The following is a 19,479-nucleotide window of genomic DNA, read 5'->3' as shown; positions in this document are numbered from 1 at the left end:
GATGAGTTGTTCTTCTTCCTCTTTTTTTCTTTTTGGAGGGGGCCATTCTGGGATGCCGGCTAATGACTCTGTTTTTGGCACAAGTCTGATCTATGAAGAAGTCCTACCCACATTCTATTAATTGCTATAGAAATTGGTTTTTAAGTTAGTTTCAGCATCTGGAAGATCACAATCTTCACAATTAAATAAAGCAGAAGAGATTAACAGAGGGCCACTTACGATTTTCATTCCCAGTTGGGCCAGTTGCGTAACTTGTGTTGCGCAAATGAACCAGATGTGGAATTCGATCCACATTCCCCACTTGTTCGGAAACACTCGCCACAGCGTGGGTTGTTGGCTTCCCACTGCAGCCCAAAACCAATCTCGAGCACTTGTCTTAAATTTGAACCGTCGGTTAGGTTCTGAGCCGCTGTTTTACTAACCCGCACATTAACGCTGGTATTGCACTAACTGTGTTTGTTGTCGTGCCGGTTAGAAAAAAGTAACTGGGGCTAGGGGCAGGCCCGGACCTACAGACTCCAAGAGGCTCAGGCCCATAATTATGTAAGGAAAATTCTATATGCAACTATCATTTTTATTTTCTACACTCATATTCTAGAAAAAAGTTATTTTTATCACCATCATCACCCGGCAACCCAATCTCCCACCGACAACCACGACAGACAAGGTCGTCATTAGCTCCCACCTCTCACCCATTATTGCACCCATTTTCCTCTCTCGCTCCCATTGAATCCACTTCTCTCTATCTCTTTCTTTCCCGTCGACGTTTCTTGTGGCTGTCATCATCGCACCCGAACCCTAGGGTTCGGGGGTGTTCAAACTCCTCGAACCCCACGGTTCGGAGGCGTTCAAACTCCTCGAAACCTGGGGTTCAAGGGCGATGATGGGCAACGCAAATGGGATGGCTGTGTAAAAAAGTATTTTTAGAAAATAATTATAAAATTGTAGAGAGTGATTGTGAAGAGCAAAACAATTAGTTGCAAATAGAATTTCTCTTATGTCAATTTAGGTGCCATAAATTTGGGAAAAAATTGACTATTTTATCCCTGTGTTAAAGTGACTATTTTGATCCTGTATAAATCTCTCTTCCCTTTTCCCCCCTAAAAAAAAGAAAAATCTGCAAAACACATATCTCTCTCTCTCTCCTTCTTTCACTCTCTCAAGAACACTCTAAATCACTAATTTTGTGAAATTTAGCCGTCTAATCTTGAATCTGATCGTATGTTTACTATGAAAGTGACCTTAATCTATAAGAAGGTAAGTCTTTTAGTTTTATTAGCAATTATTTTCAATAAAGATCTATGATATATACGTATATACGCACGGTTTGGATTATGCCAAAAGTTTAAGCTTAGATCTATGGAGATTTTATCGTTGGATCTTGCTATTTTTTTGGTATGTTGGTCGATAGAGATAAAGGGTATCGGGTGGTTGTCTCTAATCGTCGGAAACCATCGACCACAATGGTCGGTGGGGACTACTAGTGCATGCGTCTACCAGTGAGATCCCTTTTCTTGAGTTATTTATATATTTGTTATTTTTTACAAAATATATATATCTTAGAAGCTCTAATATATCTTAATTAGTGAATTAGAAGCCCTGGCAATGGGTAACTAAGATTTTATGCATTCATTGGTTCGACAAAAGAAAAAAAAACAAAATTATTCACCAACAGTAGGCATTGATAAAAAATTTCCGGTTGTGGTCAGTGAAAAAATTAAAAAACTTTGAGAATATGTAGAGCAATATGTAGAGAATTTATGTTTTATTATTATATATTCTCATGTCACATTTTTTATTATTGGGCCAAACTCATTTAAGTATTTCAAATATTATTTTTTTAAAATAGTATTTCAAATATTTGTTCTGGTGTACTTTACAGCAATTCCAAACTCAATTATTAACCACTAATTCATTTGTGAATTGTTCTTGATTTGTTCGATTATTGATAAAAAAATTTATTTTTTAAATATTTTTAAAATTTAAAAATTAAGTTTAACATTATTATTGCTTAAAGATATTGTATATTGTCATAATTTTTTTTTTCCTTTTATCAGTCTTAAGTAATAATCGCAAATCATGTCTCCCAAACATATGTTTGGAACTCAAAACAAAAAAACAGAAGGAATAATCATTAATTCAATGTCAAGCCGATAATATGTTTTAATACTTTAATAGCAACAAAATAACAAAAAGGGTAGAAATGGTTGAAAACTTGGATAAAACTTTTGTGGAGAAACAAGAAATTTGGAATGACAATGCCAATGAACAATGTGAAAAGATTGATGAATTTAATGAAGACAAAGACGAGCACGTTGATATCAATGAATTGAACGATGAAGAAGAAAAAGAAAAAGAAAAAGAAAATGTTGATGTGAATCAATTGAATGAGGAAGAAAAAGATAATGTTCAACATGAAGATTTATTGATTAATTTTTATGATCCAGAGTGTTGAGATAAAATTGACCAAAATATGAGAGATTTTTTAATAGAGAAGGGTCCAAAAAAAACTGATAGAGTCTTGTTTCCTAAAGATAATATTGATAGGCATTTTGAATTATCACAATATAAGTGAATGTTGTCCAATGAAGAAACAAATGATAGGAGATGGCTAGTATGTTTCATTTGGATATGATTTTTTACTTTTGTTGCAAGTTGTTCAAGATTCAAAAAATAAAGAGTAAATTGGTCAGTTGAGAAATGAAGGATATAGAGATTGGCATAATATGAGTCGGAGTCTTAAAAATCATAAAGCAAGAAGTATAGAGATTGCATGACTAGTTGGATTGAATTAGAAACACGATTGCAGAAAAATAAAACAATTGATCAAAATGTACATATTGAAATCAATAAATAAAAGGAATAATGGAGACAAGTGTTAAAGAGGATAATAACTATTGTGCAAAGATTGACAAAAAAAATAACTTGGCATTTCAAGGAGATTGTGAGAAGCTTTATGTGGAAAACAATGGTCTCTTTTTACATATGATTGAAATGATTACTGAGTTTGATCCGATTATGAAAGAATGCATTCGGCGTATTCAAGTACGTAAGACTCATTATACATATCTGGGCCCTAAAATTCAGAATGAATTGATACAAATATTAGCAAATGAGGTAAACAGCTCAATTATTAGAAAATTAAACAAGTAAAATATTTTCAATCATATTAAATTGTACTCGAGATGCTAGTCATGAGAAGCAAATGTGTCTTGTAATATGTTGTGTGAATGATTTAACAAACTCTACAACAGTAGAAGAATATTGGATATAATTTTTAAAAGTTGATGATACATCAGGGCTTGAATTTTTTTTCTGAGCTTAAAAACATGTTGACCAATCTTGAGTTTGACATTGACGATATAAGAGGTTAGGGATATGACAACAGATCTAATATGAAAGAAAAGTATAAAAGTGTACGAACAAGACTAGTTGAAATAAATTTGAGGGCTTTTTATACTCCATGTAGTTGTCATAGTCTTAATTTGACAATTATGTGATATGGCAAATTGTTGTTCTAAAGTTATGTCATTTTTTGGAGTGATACAACACATCTATATATTGTTTTCTTCTTCTTCCAAGCGATGAAAAATTTTCAAAGATCATGTAAAAAGTCTTACACTTAAGTCATTGTCACAAATATGTTGGAAAAGTCATATTGAAAGTGTTAGACCTATAAAAGAGATAATTATACAAATAAGATATGTTTTATTTGACTTGACAAATATTAGCGAAGATCCTAAAATAAGAAAAGAAGCTGAGTCCTTAGCAACATATGAACTTCAAAATTTTGAATTCTTGCTTAAGTTGGTAATTTGGTACAAGTTGTAACATGCAATTAACATTACGTGATTGAGCCTGCCTTGCCTAGTCAATCTACCAAAGTCCTTTTTTACTGGACTACTTTTAGAAATATTTGATTCAATTTTTTGTGATACTCGACTAAACTGCAAGCTACTCGAGTCACCTATAAACTTCTTCCGTCTCTATCCGGCAAACCCAATTAACAGGTTCACCCAAACTCGAAAAATGATTCAACTTATATTGAATGGTTAGGTTCATCCTATTCAACTTATATTGAATGGTTCACCCTATTGACAGGTTCAACTTATATTTTGTAAAATAATCCAATCTAGTCAAGAGCTCATCCAATCTAGTTTAAAGTGCATTTTGGGGCTACACTTATCCCACCTATGGGAGTTAATTTTTTATGTTTAAAGTGCATTTTGGAGCTACACTTACCCCACCTATGGGAGTCAATTTTAATGCTAGATAAAGGAGAAAGATTGTATTAGCTAGAAGTAAAAATTGTCAATTTTTCTAATATTAGCCAACGCCACTTCATATTAAGGGCTGTGGGGATGATAATGAATATTTATGCAGTGTGACTCAGATCATTATAATAATGGAAAAATAGAAAGAGTTGACTTACCAGTCCTGGTTGAAGACTCCGATGATGGGGCTCCGGCATCCACTGCACAGGTAGCCGACACATAAGGCGGGTTGGGGCAAAAGCAAGTGGTTTGATTGCTCAGAAAATCAAACCCACACCGTCCCTTCGACTCTCTACAGTTACTGCAAGCACTACCATCCACCTTCCATGTAACCTCCACTCCTCCTCCCAGAACTTGACCCAAATTCGTCGAATTTATAGACCCGGACCGAGGCGAAACCGGAACCGTTACGGCCACCTTGCACTGAAACGGGACCACAGATCCAGGAAGCCAATACACCTCCTTATACCCAGGAACAGTACAGCCCGAAACTGGCATGAGGCTGCTAGGGATTGACCCATCCGGACAACCGTAGAAAAAAGTGAGGTTAACATATCCCGGACTGTACTCGAATAGCGAGTTATCCAGGGTGGTGTTAACTAAATCCTGCGGACAAACAGACCCCACAGCGTCCTCTCGAGCAATCACCATGGTCTTCTTGGCGAGACTGAGATTCAGGAGGCGGTAAGTGAGGTTCATGATCTGGATGGTGGGGATATCTTTCTGGCAATTGAGGGCTAATCCAGGATAGCTGCAGTTGGCCGGTGCAGTGTATGTGCGGAAAGGATACCCCAGTCCGGTAATGAAGCCGCAGTTGAAAGTGGTGGCACAGCTGTCGTAGAGCCAGTCGCCGTCGTCAGCCGAGGAGATTCGGAAGAGAAGAAGAAGAAGAAGAAACGGGGTTAGAGAGAGATGAGAGAAGATCGGCGAAGGGGAATTCATTTTGGTGGGGAAGAGAGAGAGAGAGAGAGGATTAAGAACGAGGAATGGCGGGTTTTGTTTGGTAATGGTTAAGTTTGGTGGTTGGCCGAATGGGGATGGAATTGGAAGGAACTGTTGGGGGCAGGAAAATATGGTTTAAATATGTCTCTGTGGCTTAATTTTTTCTCTAAAACATCTCATTTAAAGACATTTTTAAACTGAAAAAAATGTGTTTAAACAGAAAAAAAAATCTAGAAACATCTTTAAATTATAAAGATTTTTTTACAATTAATATAAAATTATAATTATAATGAATTTAAGGGTAATTTACTCAATATAATAATACCAAAATGGTGTGCAGTGTTGAGTAGACTTCCATGCCAATCACGTTGAACTTTTTATGCAATGGAACAACAACAAATACAATTTATCCAAGCTTTGATCTTATAGGTGGTTGGGTGTATAGATTTTAGTTTAGCAACATCTCTAAAAAGTCATGTTTTTGACGAAATTATTATGATAATCTAGGGTCAATTACCATAAAATTATCAAACTTAAAGCAAGTCTAGAAGGGTGTGCAAAATTTTAATTTAATCGAAATAATCAAACTGAATTTATTAAAATTGTCAATTTTTGATAAGGTATGATTCAATTTTAAAATCTGTAAATTTCAGTTATTTTGGTTTGTTTAATTTTTGTGTTGAAAAAGATCGAAATAAACGAATTGACTAAATTTCAAAACAATATCATTTTTGGCCATGAATAAAAGGAGAATAATAGAAGAACGGAAGAATTGAACCTAACCTTCTGTCTTCAACCTTTCCTCTTTGTCTTCTATTGTTGTCTTTGACAGATTTTGACCTTTCTTTTCTACCTCTAACACTCACAGCAATCGACCCTATTCTCATCGCCGCCAACCCCCCCCATTTCTCTCTTCCTTTGACTATTTCTTCTTACTACAAGCCACTATTTCCATTGCACCATCGTGCTTGCCCATCGATACTGTAACACCCCATCTACTCAAAGTGTGTTATGTTTTAGGAAATTTTGAAACTTATTTTTTTTTTTCTTTCATGCTAAATTACATCATTCTCGAAATTCCCCTAGACCTATCTAGTGGCCAACAAAATAATTCATACACTAGATATAAATAAAATCTTATAAAGCAAAAGTTGAAATCGAACCTGATCATAGCATCTCATATCAGTAACCGAACATAGTACTTATTACAAAGTTCTCACGATACATAAGCTTTCAAAACATACGTTCTTGCTATACATAATACTTGAAATATTCATGCTACAACAAAACATGGTGCAACTTGCTCATTTCTCTTCAACTCGTGTCGTTACACATCTTTGATTTTCGTACCATCGCTACAAGTCTCGACTGGAACGTTGAATATTTCAAAGGCAAAACCCAAATTAGATGATGAACCATCTAAGTAAGAGTACAATATGTTTTATCATGTGTGTATGCAATGTCTTACTCATCGTAGGTGTCAACTATACATTTCATGCTACCTACCATTTTTACGGCCAACTCTTTTGAAGCCGGGATGTATGGGGGCACTCTTGGTAAAGTAGCAGTGCTAGTTCGTACTCCATACGGCCACGATGCACGTGCTCAATGATGTCATTGTGTACATATCCATTTCATAGCATGTCATGTGTGCAGTCTACGTGATGGATACATATCAGAGCATGTCAATATGATAAGAGTGGCTGCACTCTCACCCTGCAATTAAAACACAAAACAAAACACAATAAAAATTTTATATTTTTTTTATTTATTTAGGCGAGAGGTTTATACTCGTCAGTGTACGAATGCAGTTGTAATTCAAATTTAAATTTATACTTTCTGGATAAATCCAGGTCGTCCACTGAGAGATTTATCTATGGCAAAAGAAAAAAAAGAATGTCACACACACGCACACGCATTTAGATTGATTGATAACATGATTTTTTATGATTTTTTAGATAACAAATACTAGAAAATAAAGAAAGACAGAAGTTGAAATAAATACTGAACGTGAGAATATGAAATTGGAAAGTACTTGAGTTAAGACAATTTCAGTGCCAACCCGTTGATTCCCAAATATTAGCATAAAAGATTAGCAACATTAATTTAATTTCAGATATGAGGATTTGTTATTAAATGCAATTAAAGATAATGATAGCTCTAGTTTAAGCAATCCCCATACATGATATGCAGGATTCTAATTTAAGAAACTACCATGAATTCAATTACAATTAATACACAAAACAACTAAATTAATCATCCAGGTTTGGGTATGATAGCGTTTCCAGTTCTAGTAACTCTCATGCGTGACATGAAAGCTCTAAGTTAGGCTTACGCTCCAATCCAAACCTAGTGATTTTTCAATAATCAAAACACACTCATATTGAAGTTTAAACCAATGTTACTCATTTAAAGCGTAGCTTTCTTTGGGAATCATTGGCGTTGGACAGTGTCCTTGCCTTAACCCAAGATTAGATTTAGCTACTCATCTCCATTAAATTAATTGACAGGAATTTAAATGACATAATTTAAATAACAGAATTTAAATGACATGAATTAAAATAGAAGAAACTAACCGTCCATTTAGGCGGTAGATAATTAAAATACAGGAATTAAAATTGCAAGAATTTAAAGGCATAAACTAACCATCCATTTAGGCGGTGAACAATTAAATGACAAGAATGAAAATTACAGAAATTTAAAGACAAAAACTAACCGTCCATTTAGGCGGTGAATAAGAAAGTAATAATAAATGACATAAGAATTTAAAAGAAGAAAGGAAGGAAGTAAGATCACAAGAGAAAATACTAAAGAAAATGAGAAAGAACAAAAGCAATTCTCAAAGAGAGAATTCTAAGGAAATAACTAAACTTTGATTCAAGAATAATAATCACACTTACAAATGCAATTAAGTGAGCTATTTATAGACCACAAGATGCAATACAAACCACACAATTTTAATTATTCAATTAGACATAATTATATCTAATGGGCACTCACACACTTAAAGTTAAATGGATTTTAGCTATAATATCCACCTAATATTAAATGAATTTTAGCTAAAATACATACCTAATAAAGCACTCATAAAGTTAAATGGATTTTAGCTATAATATCCACCTAATAGTTAAATGGATTTTAGCTAAAAAACACACCTAATAAAGCTCTCACATAAAAAATAAAAATAGATTTCTATAAATTGGTTTTTAATCTTCATTAGGATTAAAAATAATTCTTGGGCCTTCTCCAAATAATATTTTCCATGGGTTGCTCAAATTGGGCCTTAATTCTTCATGGGCTTGAATTCTTCATGGGTTTGATTTCTTCATGGACTTGAATTTTTCATGGGCTTGAATTCTTCATGGGTTTGATTTCTTCATGGACTTGAATTTTTCATGGATTTGATTTCTTCATGGACTTGAATTCTTCATGGGCTTGAATTCTTCATGAGTTTGATTTCTTCATGGCTAAAAATAAAAAATAATAATTTAATATTATTAATAAATTATAGATTATATATATGTATTACACATAGCACACATATATATTAGATTATATTATATATATATAGTACATGCATGCATATAATGATATATATGTATTATATATAATTTTATATATTATTATTATTTACTTTAGAACTTCATTTCATTCATCTTTCAATTTAAACTTGCATATAACTATAAAATATATATTAATATCTAATTTAAACCATATTTAAAATCGAAAGGAGGGTATAATTATAACAAAATTTTTACAAAATTAACCACTAATCAAAGAGCATTCCCGAAGATCGGGTTTAAACATAAACATTATAATCATATTTAAACTTGTAACAGTACACTTACATTTCATAATTAAGTTGTCTCAATAAGCGTGACGACCTCGATAAACGTGTCAAACGAGCTATTTCCCAATTCTCGTGCCCCAAGGATTCCTAAAATATTAAATTTATTTTAGAATATCAATTTACTATTTTTCTCATAATTCTCATAATTTCCACAATTTCTCCTTATTTTCTAAGTCTTATTTTCTCAAAAATTCATGATAAATATCTAAACCCTCGTTTAACCCAATTTTTCTTCATTAATATTATTAAAATAACATTTCTATCCTTATGAAATTTTCTTGTAATTTTTCAGATTAAATTTCTATTTTTTCCTTATTTCCATAATAAAAAATCACTTAAATAAATAATTAATTTAGAATTTTCCAGAAATTTCTAGATTTTTTTTTCTAGATTTTTTAGAATTTTTTTCAAAATTTTTGCAAAACTTTTCCTATTTTATTTTATTTTTTCTTCTTTTTTTTCCTTTTTTATTTTTTTTTATTTTCCACCTGGGTGGCGTGTGTAGGCCATGCGCCGCCTCCCCAAGCACTAGCGCATGCGGCCACGCGCCCGACCCTAGTTCGTCTTCTCCAACGGTTGCTTCGTCGCTGGCGACCTTCCGGCTTCTCCAAGCTTCGAAAAAGCCCTATCTTCCCCCTAAATCCAACCCCCCGATCTCAACAATATTCTTAAAATTTTGAAAAAAAACAACTAAAAATATCTTGATTTGGCGTTTGAAGGCTCGGCTTCAACGATCAAGCGATTTTCCAGCGAAGCTTTGTTTCCTTGCTTCTGTTGGCCACCAAATGCTCCAGAAATCTTGCCCATGACGCAAAGATTAAAACCCCACTCACCAATCTCTCAAACACAGGCCCAATCACTCGCTTCTTGAAGTAAAAGTTTCTGATTGAAAGCCTCGCTCTAACTCGGCTATTTATAACCCAAAACCGACGTGTCTTGTCCCATTAAGGGCGGCCACGTGTCCTGAAGACCACTCCAACGGCCATTGGGGCATTAATGCCCCCTCTTTCCTCTAATTGCTTGTTGTAGGCGCGGCCAGAGCATGGCCATTGTGCCTGCTCTGATTTTCTCTGATTTTATTATTATTATTTTTAATATATATATATATACATATATGAATTTATAACACTTAAAATATAGAAAGAAAATTCTAATTTTTAATACCTAAACCTTATAATTTATGGTAATTTTTTACTATGATTAAACTATATACTTTATACAATATAAATAAATTTATACATAACTAACCCTATTAAATGTACTGATAAACACCAAAATTCTAATAATTTCACTAGGGTCTAAAATACCAAAATTACGATTATTATTCACGATGTCTTAGGGTATTACAAATACCACCTCAATAACCACCATCAGTGGCGGAGTCAAAAATTTTAGGTAGAGTGGACAAAAATTAAACCCAAAACTCTAAACTCTTTAAAATTAAATAATATAAAAAATTAAAATAATATAATATTAAAAAATATATATCAATAAATTATACAATCGACGTATTTTCATATTTTAATAACGTCACATAATAATATTATTATTAATTTTATTAAATATATATTTTTTAATATACACAACTAAATTATCGTTCAATCATTAATTTCTAATTTTATTACGTAATCGAGTCTTGATAAACTTCATGATTATCGTTCAATCATTGATCTCCAATTCAATTACCTTACCGAGACTTTACAAACTTCATGACATAAAATATATTTTCTGCCATAGTTTTAAATATGTAATTGACAAATTTATAACAAAAAATAAAAAAAAAATAATCCCTTTAATTAAAATATAGTTAAAGAAACGGTCAAGAAAAGTTAACATATATAAAAGAAAAATGAGTCAGATTTTTATATATCTTATTTTTAATTTTCGATTAATACTGAAAAAAGCACTAGCAGTCGCCACCATGGCCGATGGTTTTCAGTGATAAAAAACAATCATCCGACACTCTTATTCCCATCAACCAACATACCAAAATCCTATTAAAATCTAACAGCCAAATTTCGTAGATCTAAACTTGAACTTTGGGCCAAACCCAATGTGTGTAAATGCACTGGCAGTTGCCACCAACCACTGTGGTCGGTGATTTTCGACAATCAGATGCAATCACCCGACACCTTTATCTTCATCGACCAATATATTCAAAATTTATAATTTTTTAAAAATTTAGGTGGGCATTTAGAAAAAAAATTAAAAAAATTATATTATATATAATAATTTTTTTAAAAATCCAAGATGGGCAATTGCCCACCCTTGGCTCTATGTGGTTTCGCCACTGACCATCATTGCCTTAAATGTCACCTCTGTTTTCTTTAGCGATTAATAACATCTGGCCTTTGGCCCTTTGGTAAGGTTTTCGATGACCTTTTCAATTTTCTGGTACACATACACACACAAATGGGGTGGATATTCTAAACATTAAAACCTAGATATATTGAAATTAAATCATTAGATCCTTTTGATTTTTGATTATGTGGATCGTTGACCCAACGTTTATCTGACAATTTATTTTAATTGTCGAAATCTACAATGGATGGTGGTCGGTGACGTTTTTTTAGAAATGTAAGTTTTGACAACAAAATTAATTTTAAATCTATAAAATATCAATTGTTGGAACAAATTCATTTTTTGATATATATAAATCATTGTGGTTTGACGAATTTGATGATCGGTTCAGATCATTGAAATCATGGGTCGGCTTAGTGGTTGGCAACAACAGTAAGGTTGAAAATTATTTTTGTTTGTTCGGGTTTCTTTTTTCAAATTTTTTTGGATTTCTTCAATTTATTCAGATGGTTCGATTTTTTTATTTTTTTTTATATTTTTTTGTTTGTTCAATTGATTTGGTTCGATTTTTGTATAAAATTTCAAGTTTTTCGATAAATTGAATTGACTGAATGCTCACCCCTAATAATCTATCACTCTTACAAAAAAAAAACTTTAGAACTTATTAATTTTACATTTGAAGTTTTAGTTTTGTATTAAATTTACGACACCACTAAAATATAAATAAGTAATATCTTTTTTAAAAAATTGGTTACTATTTCTTGTTCTCATTTTTTTAACTAGTGACACATAATTAGAGTTAGTCATGATGTGCATGGTTAAGTTTGAAAAATAAGAATATAAATTATTAATTAATACATCAAAAGAGTGTTAATTATTTAAATTTTAGAGATATTGTAGAATTTGTAAAAATTAAAAATTCAAATGTAAAATTAATAAATTTCAAAGTTTTGCTTGATTTTCTTTTAGATTTTTTAGGGTGAAAATATAAAAATATCCTTATACTTTACCAAAAAAATCGCGTGACACCACAAACTTTTAAAATATTCAATTAGACACCTCTATCCAAAAAAATAGAATTATTAAACATCTCAACAAATCAAGTGAATATAAGTGTTAATGAGCACGTTTAGCAAGGTCACTCACCGGATGAAGGCATAAAAACACTGGTGTACTTCACTAAAATAGTTATATGACACCTTGAACTTTCAAAACGTTCCAATATTAGACACATATACTCTAAAAAAATAGAACTATAAAATATCTTTTAATTTGTTATAAAGTAATTAAATTTGTAATTAAAAATAAAAAACTAATGTTACATTTAGTTTTAGCAAATATTTTCTTTTCTTCAATTCTAATTTTATAACTAAAGGTGTACTCACATTTTGTGTTCTAAAAAGTAATAGTATTTATTTTTAAAAAATTTGAAAAAGATATTTTTCTATTTTATTATATGTCACATTGTATTGCCTACATGGATGTCACATTGTATTGCTTATACCACATCACTACCACATTGTATTGTTTATTTTTAAAAAAGTACTTAATGTTAAGCTTTAATAAAAAAAAATCTACATTTATTATTTAATAACTAAAAACCCACTCCATTTTGAGTAATAGAAAACAAAAATCAGAACATATACCAGAATATATACCTATATTCGATGCCTGCTTCGATTTGAGCAACAAGGAGATCGAAGATTTGCAAGAAGGGAGATTAGAGCAATAGGAAACAACTCAATGAAGTTCTGGTTGTCTTGGATGTCAATAACGAAATGACTCAATGACAAGAACTAAATAGCTAGACGATGTTTTGATTGTCTTGGACGTTGGGAATGAAACTACTCGATGATGGAATGGAACAGCTCGATGGGAATAGTTTGATGACAAGAATGGAATGGCTCGACGGGTTTCGATGTTTTGGTACAAGAAAAGAATAGAAAAATGTTAAAGCATAAAGTATATATCTAATCACGTGTGTGCATTTTATGTTAAGACGTTATCCCTAACTATTATTTAACGAGATATTTAATAGTTTCACTTTTTTGGAGTAGAGGTGTATAGTGGGACATTTTGAAAATTCAGGATACCACACGGCTTTTTTGATAAAATAGAGGGATATTTTTATATTTTCACCCTACATGTTAAAGTAGAAAAAATATTCCTAATCATGCCCATGTATTTCACGTTTAGGTTTTATTCCTAATTATTGTTTCATGAAATGTTTAATAGTTTCATTTTTTTGGAGTTAAGGTGTCTAATATGATGTTTTAAAAATTCCGAATGTCATATTACTTTTTTAGTAAAGTACATGGAGTATTTTTATGCCTTCACCCTTTTTGTAGTATCAACTTTACATGCACTCTCCTTTTATAAGCATATATGTCATTGTTAATTGTTATATATAAGTCAACTATTCTTCATTTAGGTTGGGCTGGTAGAAAATACTTAAAACGTATTTACCCATATGTTGTCTTCAATATTGCCTGTTGATTGATGGATGCTGTTCTTCTTGCTACTTCTATATTTCAGTTGATTATAGAGTGCGTGTTCAAATTCTCATCCTTCCTACTTTCATACAACATTGCTTTTTCTTTCATCGGTGGTTCCATGTTACTTACTTTTTTGCTAAGTAAAGGGTTCCTTGTTACTTCTTGGTTGAGTATGTTTGGGTGCTCGATTGCTAGAGAAATTAATTCCCCAAACAATTCAGAATGTGGGAAACACGTCTTTGTTGTTTAAACATTTCCCTGATTTTCGGGTGTTCTAATTAAAAGCATCTTCATAGAAAATGCTTACATCTAGTGTTTTGCTGACACTTAGATCTACAGTTGGCCAATTTATAGGTTAGGGGCTTAAGGCATTTGAGTTGACTAGGTTAGCCACATTGCTGCTCTCTACTGTAGGCAAGTTCAAGGGCACATATAACATAAGTGGTAAAGACTCGCTTTATATTCATTTAGTTATATATATTATGTCTATAGTGTAATGTACTCTAGCCAATAACATTCATTACATGGCCTATAACTGAAATTACATACGTTTGCACTTCTAATGATGGCCAGACACTTCTCATCCATCCATGCATTTTTAACATCTATCATCAAACGAATTCATTTTCTTGTAATTCTCAAAAGTCGAGCTAAGATGCCATGATATAAATAAAATTCCCAATATTACATTACTTGCCTGTTTTAAATATTTCTGTTTTTCTCTCTGCATTTAGATTTCATTGCGACTTATCAATTCTTCTTTGATGTTTTCTCTTAAAATTTGGAACGAGCTGGATTTCAGAACATTTGTTGGAAATTCATAACATGGAAATGTTTATCCAACTCCAAATAGGATAAATGAAAAAACATCAAGATGTCTTTATATTCTTACTTTATTAGAAGACAGTACATAGTGTTTATAATTACTTAATTTTTCTTTTGTTTGAAAAGAAAAGAAAACACTTATAGTGAAATTCAATCAGACATTTGGAGGCAATGCGGAATGAGCACGATAAATCTTGGAGGTTTAGGGTACGTATATTTGGTTTCTATCTCACCCTTAATGCATAAATTGTTATTTCATCCTCGGTTTGGTGTTCTATTGCTGAAAGAAAGGAAGAAGAAAGCTCAGTGATCTGTTCATACTGCTATATGTTTTTGTTTTCGTTGCGAATATGCTTTCTGTATTTGCATTTTGTTTCACTTCTTTTGTTATGCAATTCAATGCATGGCTTGGTTAGAATATATCCAAGTTTGGTGTTATTTTCTTTTCATCCTTCTGTTTGTAACTGCAAGTTTTAGGTTTTCATATTTCGGGTAAGTGGCAACCTTTTGTCAATTTCCTTATTGGAAAATAACTTCAATTGTACAAAACGTGCAAATCTTCCAGTACAACTTGCATTTCTTAATTGATTTGTCAACTACATAGGATATTATCAGAATGAATTAGGCATTAGTTTTCTGGAGCAAGCATTGTGCCTGGACCATGAGATTGGTTCATTTAGAAGCCAAAGAAACAAGTAAAAATAGGATTTATATGTTACTGAAGCAGCTCGGTGAAACTCTTCTGCTCAGCAAAAGAAGCTTCTATTTTTCTTCCAAAAATTTTTTGATATTGTCTTGGAAGTAGTCTCAGGACGTCTGGTGAGGCCTTGAAGGGGCAAAGCTTAGAGGCTTGGGTGGGACAGGCATAGATTGAAGCCTTCATTCTGGGACCTCTACCACATGATTCATTGTGGGTGATGACATGAAAGAGTCTTGGCTGCAGGGTGCAGACCTTGCAGGAGAAGATAGGAAAGGCTTGGGTGGAATTTGCAAGGATTGAATGTTTCCTTCCAACATCTCCAGCACCTTACTCATTGCTGGCCGATCTGATGGATTGGTCTGGATGCACCACAAACCCACCAACATCATCTTCCTTGTTGTTTCTTCATCTTCTGCAGATGTGATTCTTTGGAGGCTTAGATCCTTACCATATTCAAGATGCTCATAAATCCAGAGTGGAAAATATTTTTCGCTTGTTTGGGCTACTTCAATTTTCTGAGTTGCTCCACTCATTTCAAGAATCAGCATTCCATAGCTGTAGACATCTGATTTATGAGAGACTCCTCCAAAGGCTCTAGAGAATAATTCCGGAGCAATATATCCAATGGTGCCTCTTGTACCTAGCATTGACATAATACTTTGTTTTCTTTGACAGAGTTTAGCAAGACCAAAATCAGATATTTTGGGGCAGAAATCTTCGTCTAGAAGAACGTTGTGAGGTTTTATATCAAAATGAACTATCCTTGTGCTACAACCTCTGTGCAAGTACTCTAACCCTCGTGCAATACCAACTGCAATTTGGTACATTGTTCTCCATTCCAGGTGGCAGTTTGTAGTCTGAGATTCATCATTGTGAATGAATTTGTCCAAGGATCCATTAGCCATGAATTCATATACTAGAGCTCTTCTCTTCCTCTCAAAACAGAATCCCAGAAGAGCGACTACATTGACATGAGAAGTTCTGCTGATGCTAGCTACTTCATTAATGAATTCCTCTCCATTTCCTGTGGTCTTACTTAGGACTTTCACAGCCACAAGACGACTGTCATTTAGTTTTCCTTTGTAGACAGTGCCATACCCTCCTTGGCCAATTTTGTCTTTGAATGAGTTGGTCATCTTAGCAATGTCTGAATACCTGTATTGCGTTGGAGTAAGAGACCCGTAATGCCTAAAAAATACATTAATGTTTTGATCATCCAGTCTTTCCTTCTTCCACAAGCCCAGCATGCCAATCAATGACATGCGACGTCTTGTGATCAAATAAATAAATATTATTATCACGAGGACCGCAGCTGCTATTGTGACTACCAGAACTGCATATAATACATGGAGTTGGTCAGTCATGTAATTTTGAAATTGCATGAATTCAACCCTGTCCCTAATGGGGTTTAGCGATGAGCAAAGAGCTTAAGCGCATCTAGAGAGCTTTCTGAACAATGAAGGAGAAGAGATCATGGTTATAATGGTAGTTTTTTCCCTTTTATGTATGAAGAGATTGTCTTTCCTTAATTAAGTATACTGTAATGTTGGAAAAAAGATTTCTAGCTCAGTGATCTTACCTACTATAGTCCTCTCACCGGATGATGATCCTGCAAGATAAACATCAAATTAGTGAAATTTCCAGATGGACAAGGAATGGTGCTCTACATAATTCCTCAAACATGAGTTGAGGTACCATTATTCCATTGGCAGCATCTAAGTGAATGTTGCCAGTTGATTTTACTTTAACTAGTTAAAATGTATCGGAAATGTTTTAGAATTAGAAAATAAGTCATGGCTAGTCTGTTTTGAGGCTTTTCAAGCAGAGCACCATTATTCAATTGTCACTTCAGCATTGCTGGCTTTAGCCTTTTTATTTGTTTTTGTTTGTCTCAAAATGCCACTGAAGATGAGGATTGTTCATCTTTTCTTAGAGACCTTCTCAATAGAAGGGGAGAAGCTGGATACTCTATTGTGCTGCTCTATAGGGTGAATGGCGGGAAGAACCAGAAATGACTGAATTTCTGGTGGTCTCATGAGCTCTGCTGATGAGATCATGGTTTAAGGCATATTCTTTGGAAATTAAAACTAGGCTAGCACTAATTTAATCTCTAGTTTACTACGTAGGCATCATCATTTTTGTAGGAATCTGTTGATGAAGATCTATTTTTGCCTTAACTTGCATAAGGTATACCTCCAACGCGTTTTCAAGCAAAATATGTATAATCCTATATACGTTGAGGTTATCAATACCTCCGGTGGTTTGATTAAACTAATTGAAGCACAATTAATGGCCAAGAAATAAAACAAAGAAGCCAGATATGTGACAAATCTTCAATGGGGTGGTTAGGTTTAGAATTTGTATTGGCTAATAAAGGATTAAAGAAAGGAAAGGTAAGAAGCTAATGACTCCACAAAGATGACTAGGATGAGTTGTTCTTCTTCCTCTTTTTTTCTTTTTGGAGGGGGCCATTCTGGGATGCCGGCTAATGACTCTGTTTTTGGGACAAGTCTGATCTAAGAAGAAATCCTACCCATATTCTATTAATTGCTATAGAAATTGGTTTTTAAGTTAGTTTCAGCATCTGGAAGATCACAATCTTTACAATTAAATAAAGCAGAAGAGATTAACAGAGGGCCACTTACGATTTTCATTCCCAGTTGGGCCAGTTGCGTTGCAGGAAACTGGGTCAGGTCCGTCAACGCAATAGCAAACAAATGAACCAGATGTGGAATCCGATCCACACACACCACTTGTTCGGACACACTCGCTACAGCGTGTGTTGTTGGCTTCCCACTGCAGCCCAAAACCAATCTCAAGGACTTGTCTTAAATTTGAACTGTTGGTTAGGCTCTGAGCCGCTGTTTGATTAACCCGCAGTTCAACGCTGGTATCGCACGTACTGTTTATTGCCACGTCAGTCGCCACAAAAGTGCTGCCGTTGACGGTGCAAGCGATCTGGGTGGGTGCTGCTGAACTGTTGCTTGCTGAATAAGTACTATATCTAGAACTCTGGCTCTGGCAGCCATAGTAGAGCGTCAGGTCTTCTGTGTCGGCGACATAGTCGAAATAATTGGTGTCCAGGGTAGCGTTGTGGGGATATTTTGGGCAATTAGTGCCATAGAATTCGTCCCTAGCGACTTGGAGAAAGGGCGACGAGTCATTTATGGCGAGAACTCGGTATTGTCTGGATTCAATTGTGAGAATAGGGGCTTCACCTCGGCAATCCAGCTGAAACCTGGGGTGTCCACAGAACTCTTTCCGGTTGCCTCCCCAGAAAGGATATCTTACTTCCTTGAAATTTGCACACTGAAAGGGCTGGCTGCAGGCTGCAAACCATTCATCATCGGTAGCCAAAGATGACGGCGGAAAATGGATGGGGAGGAGAATCACCAGTAAGGCAAGATAAGAGCTTTGGAAGAGGTGGGAATTCATCTTCTGAAGTGGAGGATTGAAGATGATAGTCTTTTTTTTTTTCCTTTCCATCAGTTATGCTCATGTAACGGTACGTGGGCGGCCCAGCGCTTTGGAAAAGTAAGTTCAAAAGAATGAAACTGAAGACTTGGGGTTGACCTTATGTATATGCTATAAGCCGAGTAGATTTTTTTTACACGTGGCCAATTTTAACTGGTTAGGGGTACCAGCATCTTTTCCTTATTTGGCTATGTGAGACACCGAATACTTTCTCATCACATCGACCGGGTGGGTAAATTCCTTATAACTTAGTATTATTTTTCTTGGAACATCTCAATCAGAGATATTTTCAAATCTTTTTGGATTTAAATGTCTTTGAATGTCTTCGTGACTTAACTTTTTCTATGAACATCTCATTTAAAGATATTTTTAAATTGATAAAAATGTGTTTTGAGTCGAAAAATATATATATATATATATATATAGAAACACCTTTAAAATAATATAAAGGATATTTTTACAAGTAATACAAAATTATAATTATAATGAATTTGGTTTGGGGGTAATTTACTGAATACGATAATACCAAAATGGTGCAGTGTTGAGTAGGCTTTCATGGCAATCACGCTAAACTTTATTATATGTAATGGAACAACAGCACATACAATTTGTCCAAGC

General features: G+C 33.7%; 2 protein-coding genes across 14 annotated transcripts in view; both read right to left on the bottom strand.

Annotated features, from left to right (window-relative positions):
- The window catches only part of LOC127809575 (LEAF RUST 10 DISEASE-RESISTANCE LOCUS RECEPTOR-LIKE PROTEIN KINASE-like 2.1), a 78,449-nt gene extending 59,524 nt beyond the window's left edge, over positions 1-18,925 (bottom strand). For 3 of the 13 annotated variants that reach the window (XM_052348461.1, XM_052348459.1, XM_052348463.1), the window contains exon 1: positions 18,033-18,917. In XM_052348461.1, coding sequence (XP_052204421.1) covers positions 18,033-18,873 — 841 coding nt within the window. In that variant the 5' untranslated portion in view covers positions 18,874-18,917. Of the gene's footprint in view, positions 1-16,542; positions 16,721-16,966; positions 16,997-18,032 lie in introns of all 13 variants that reach the window. The other 10 variants (XM_052348462.1, XM_052348458.1, XM_052348468.1 and 7 more) reach the window with 9 other exon arrangements.
- The window catches only part of LOC127809578 (LEAF RUST 10 DISEASE-RESISTANCE LOCUS RECEPTOR-LIKE PROTEIN KINASE-like 2.4), a 59,447-nt gene that overhangs the window by 27,564 nt on the left and 12,404 nt on the right, over positions 1-19,479 (bottom strand). The gene's annotated exons all lie outside the window — the stretch shown is intronic.

Source organism: Diospyros lotus, chromosome 9 (genome assembly GCF_014633365.1).
Source record: "Diospyros lotus cultivar Yz01 chromosome 9, ASM1463336v1, whole genome shotgun sequence".
NCBI classification, from domain to species: Eukaryota; Viridiplantae; Streptophyta; class Magnoliopsida; order Ericales; family Ebenaceae; genus Diospyros; species Diospyros lotus.
Note: the sequence above shows the minus strand (reverse complement) of the source record. Positions and strands in the feature narration are given on the sequence as shown.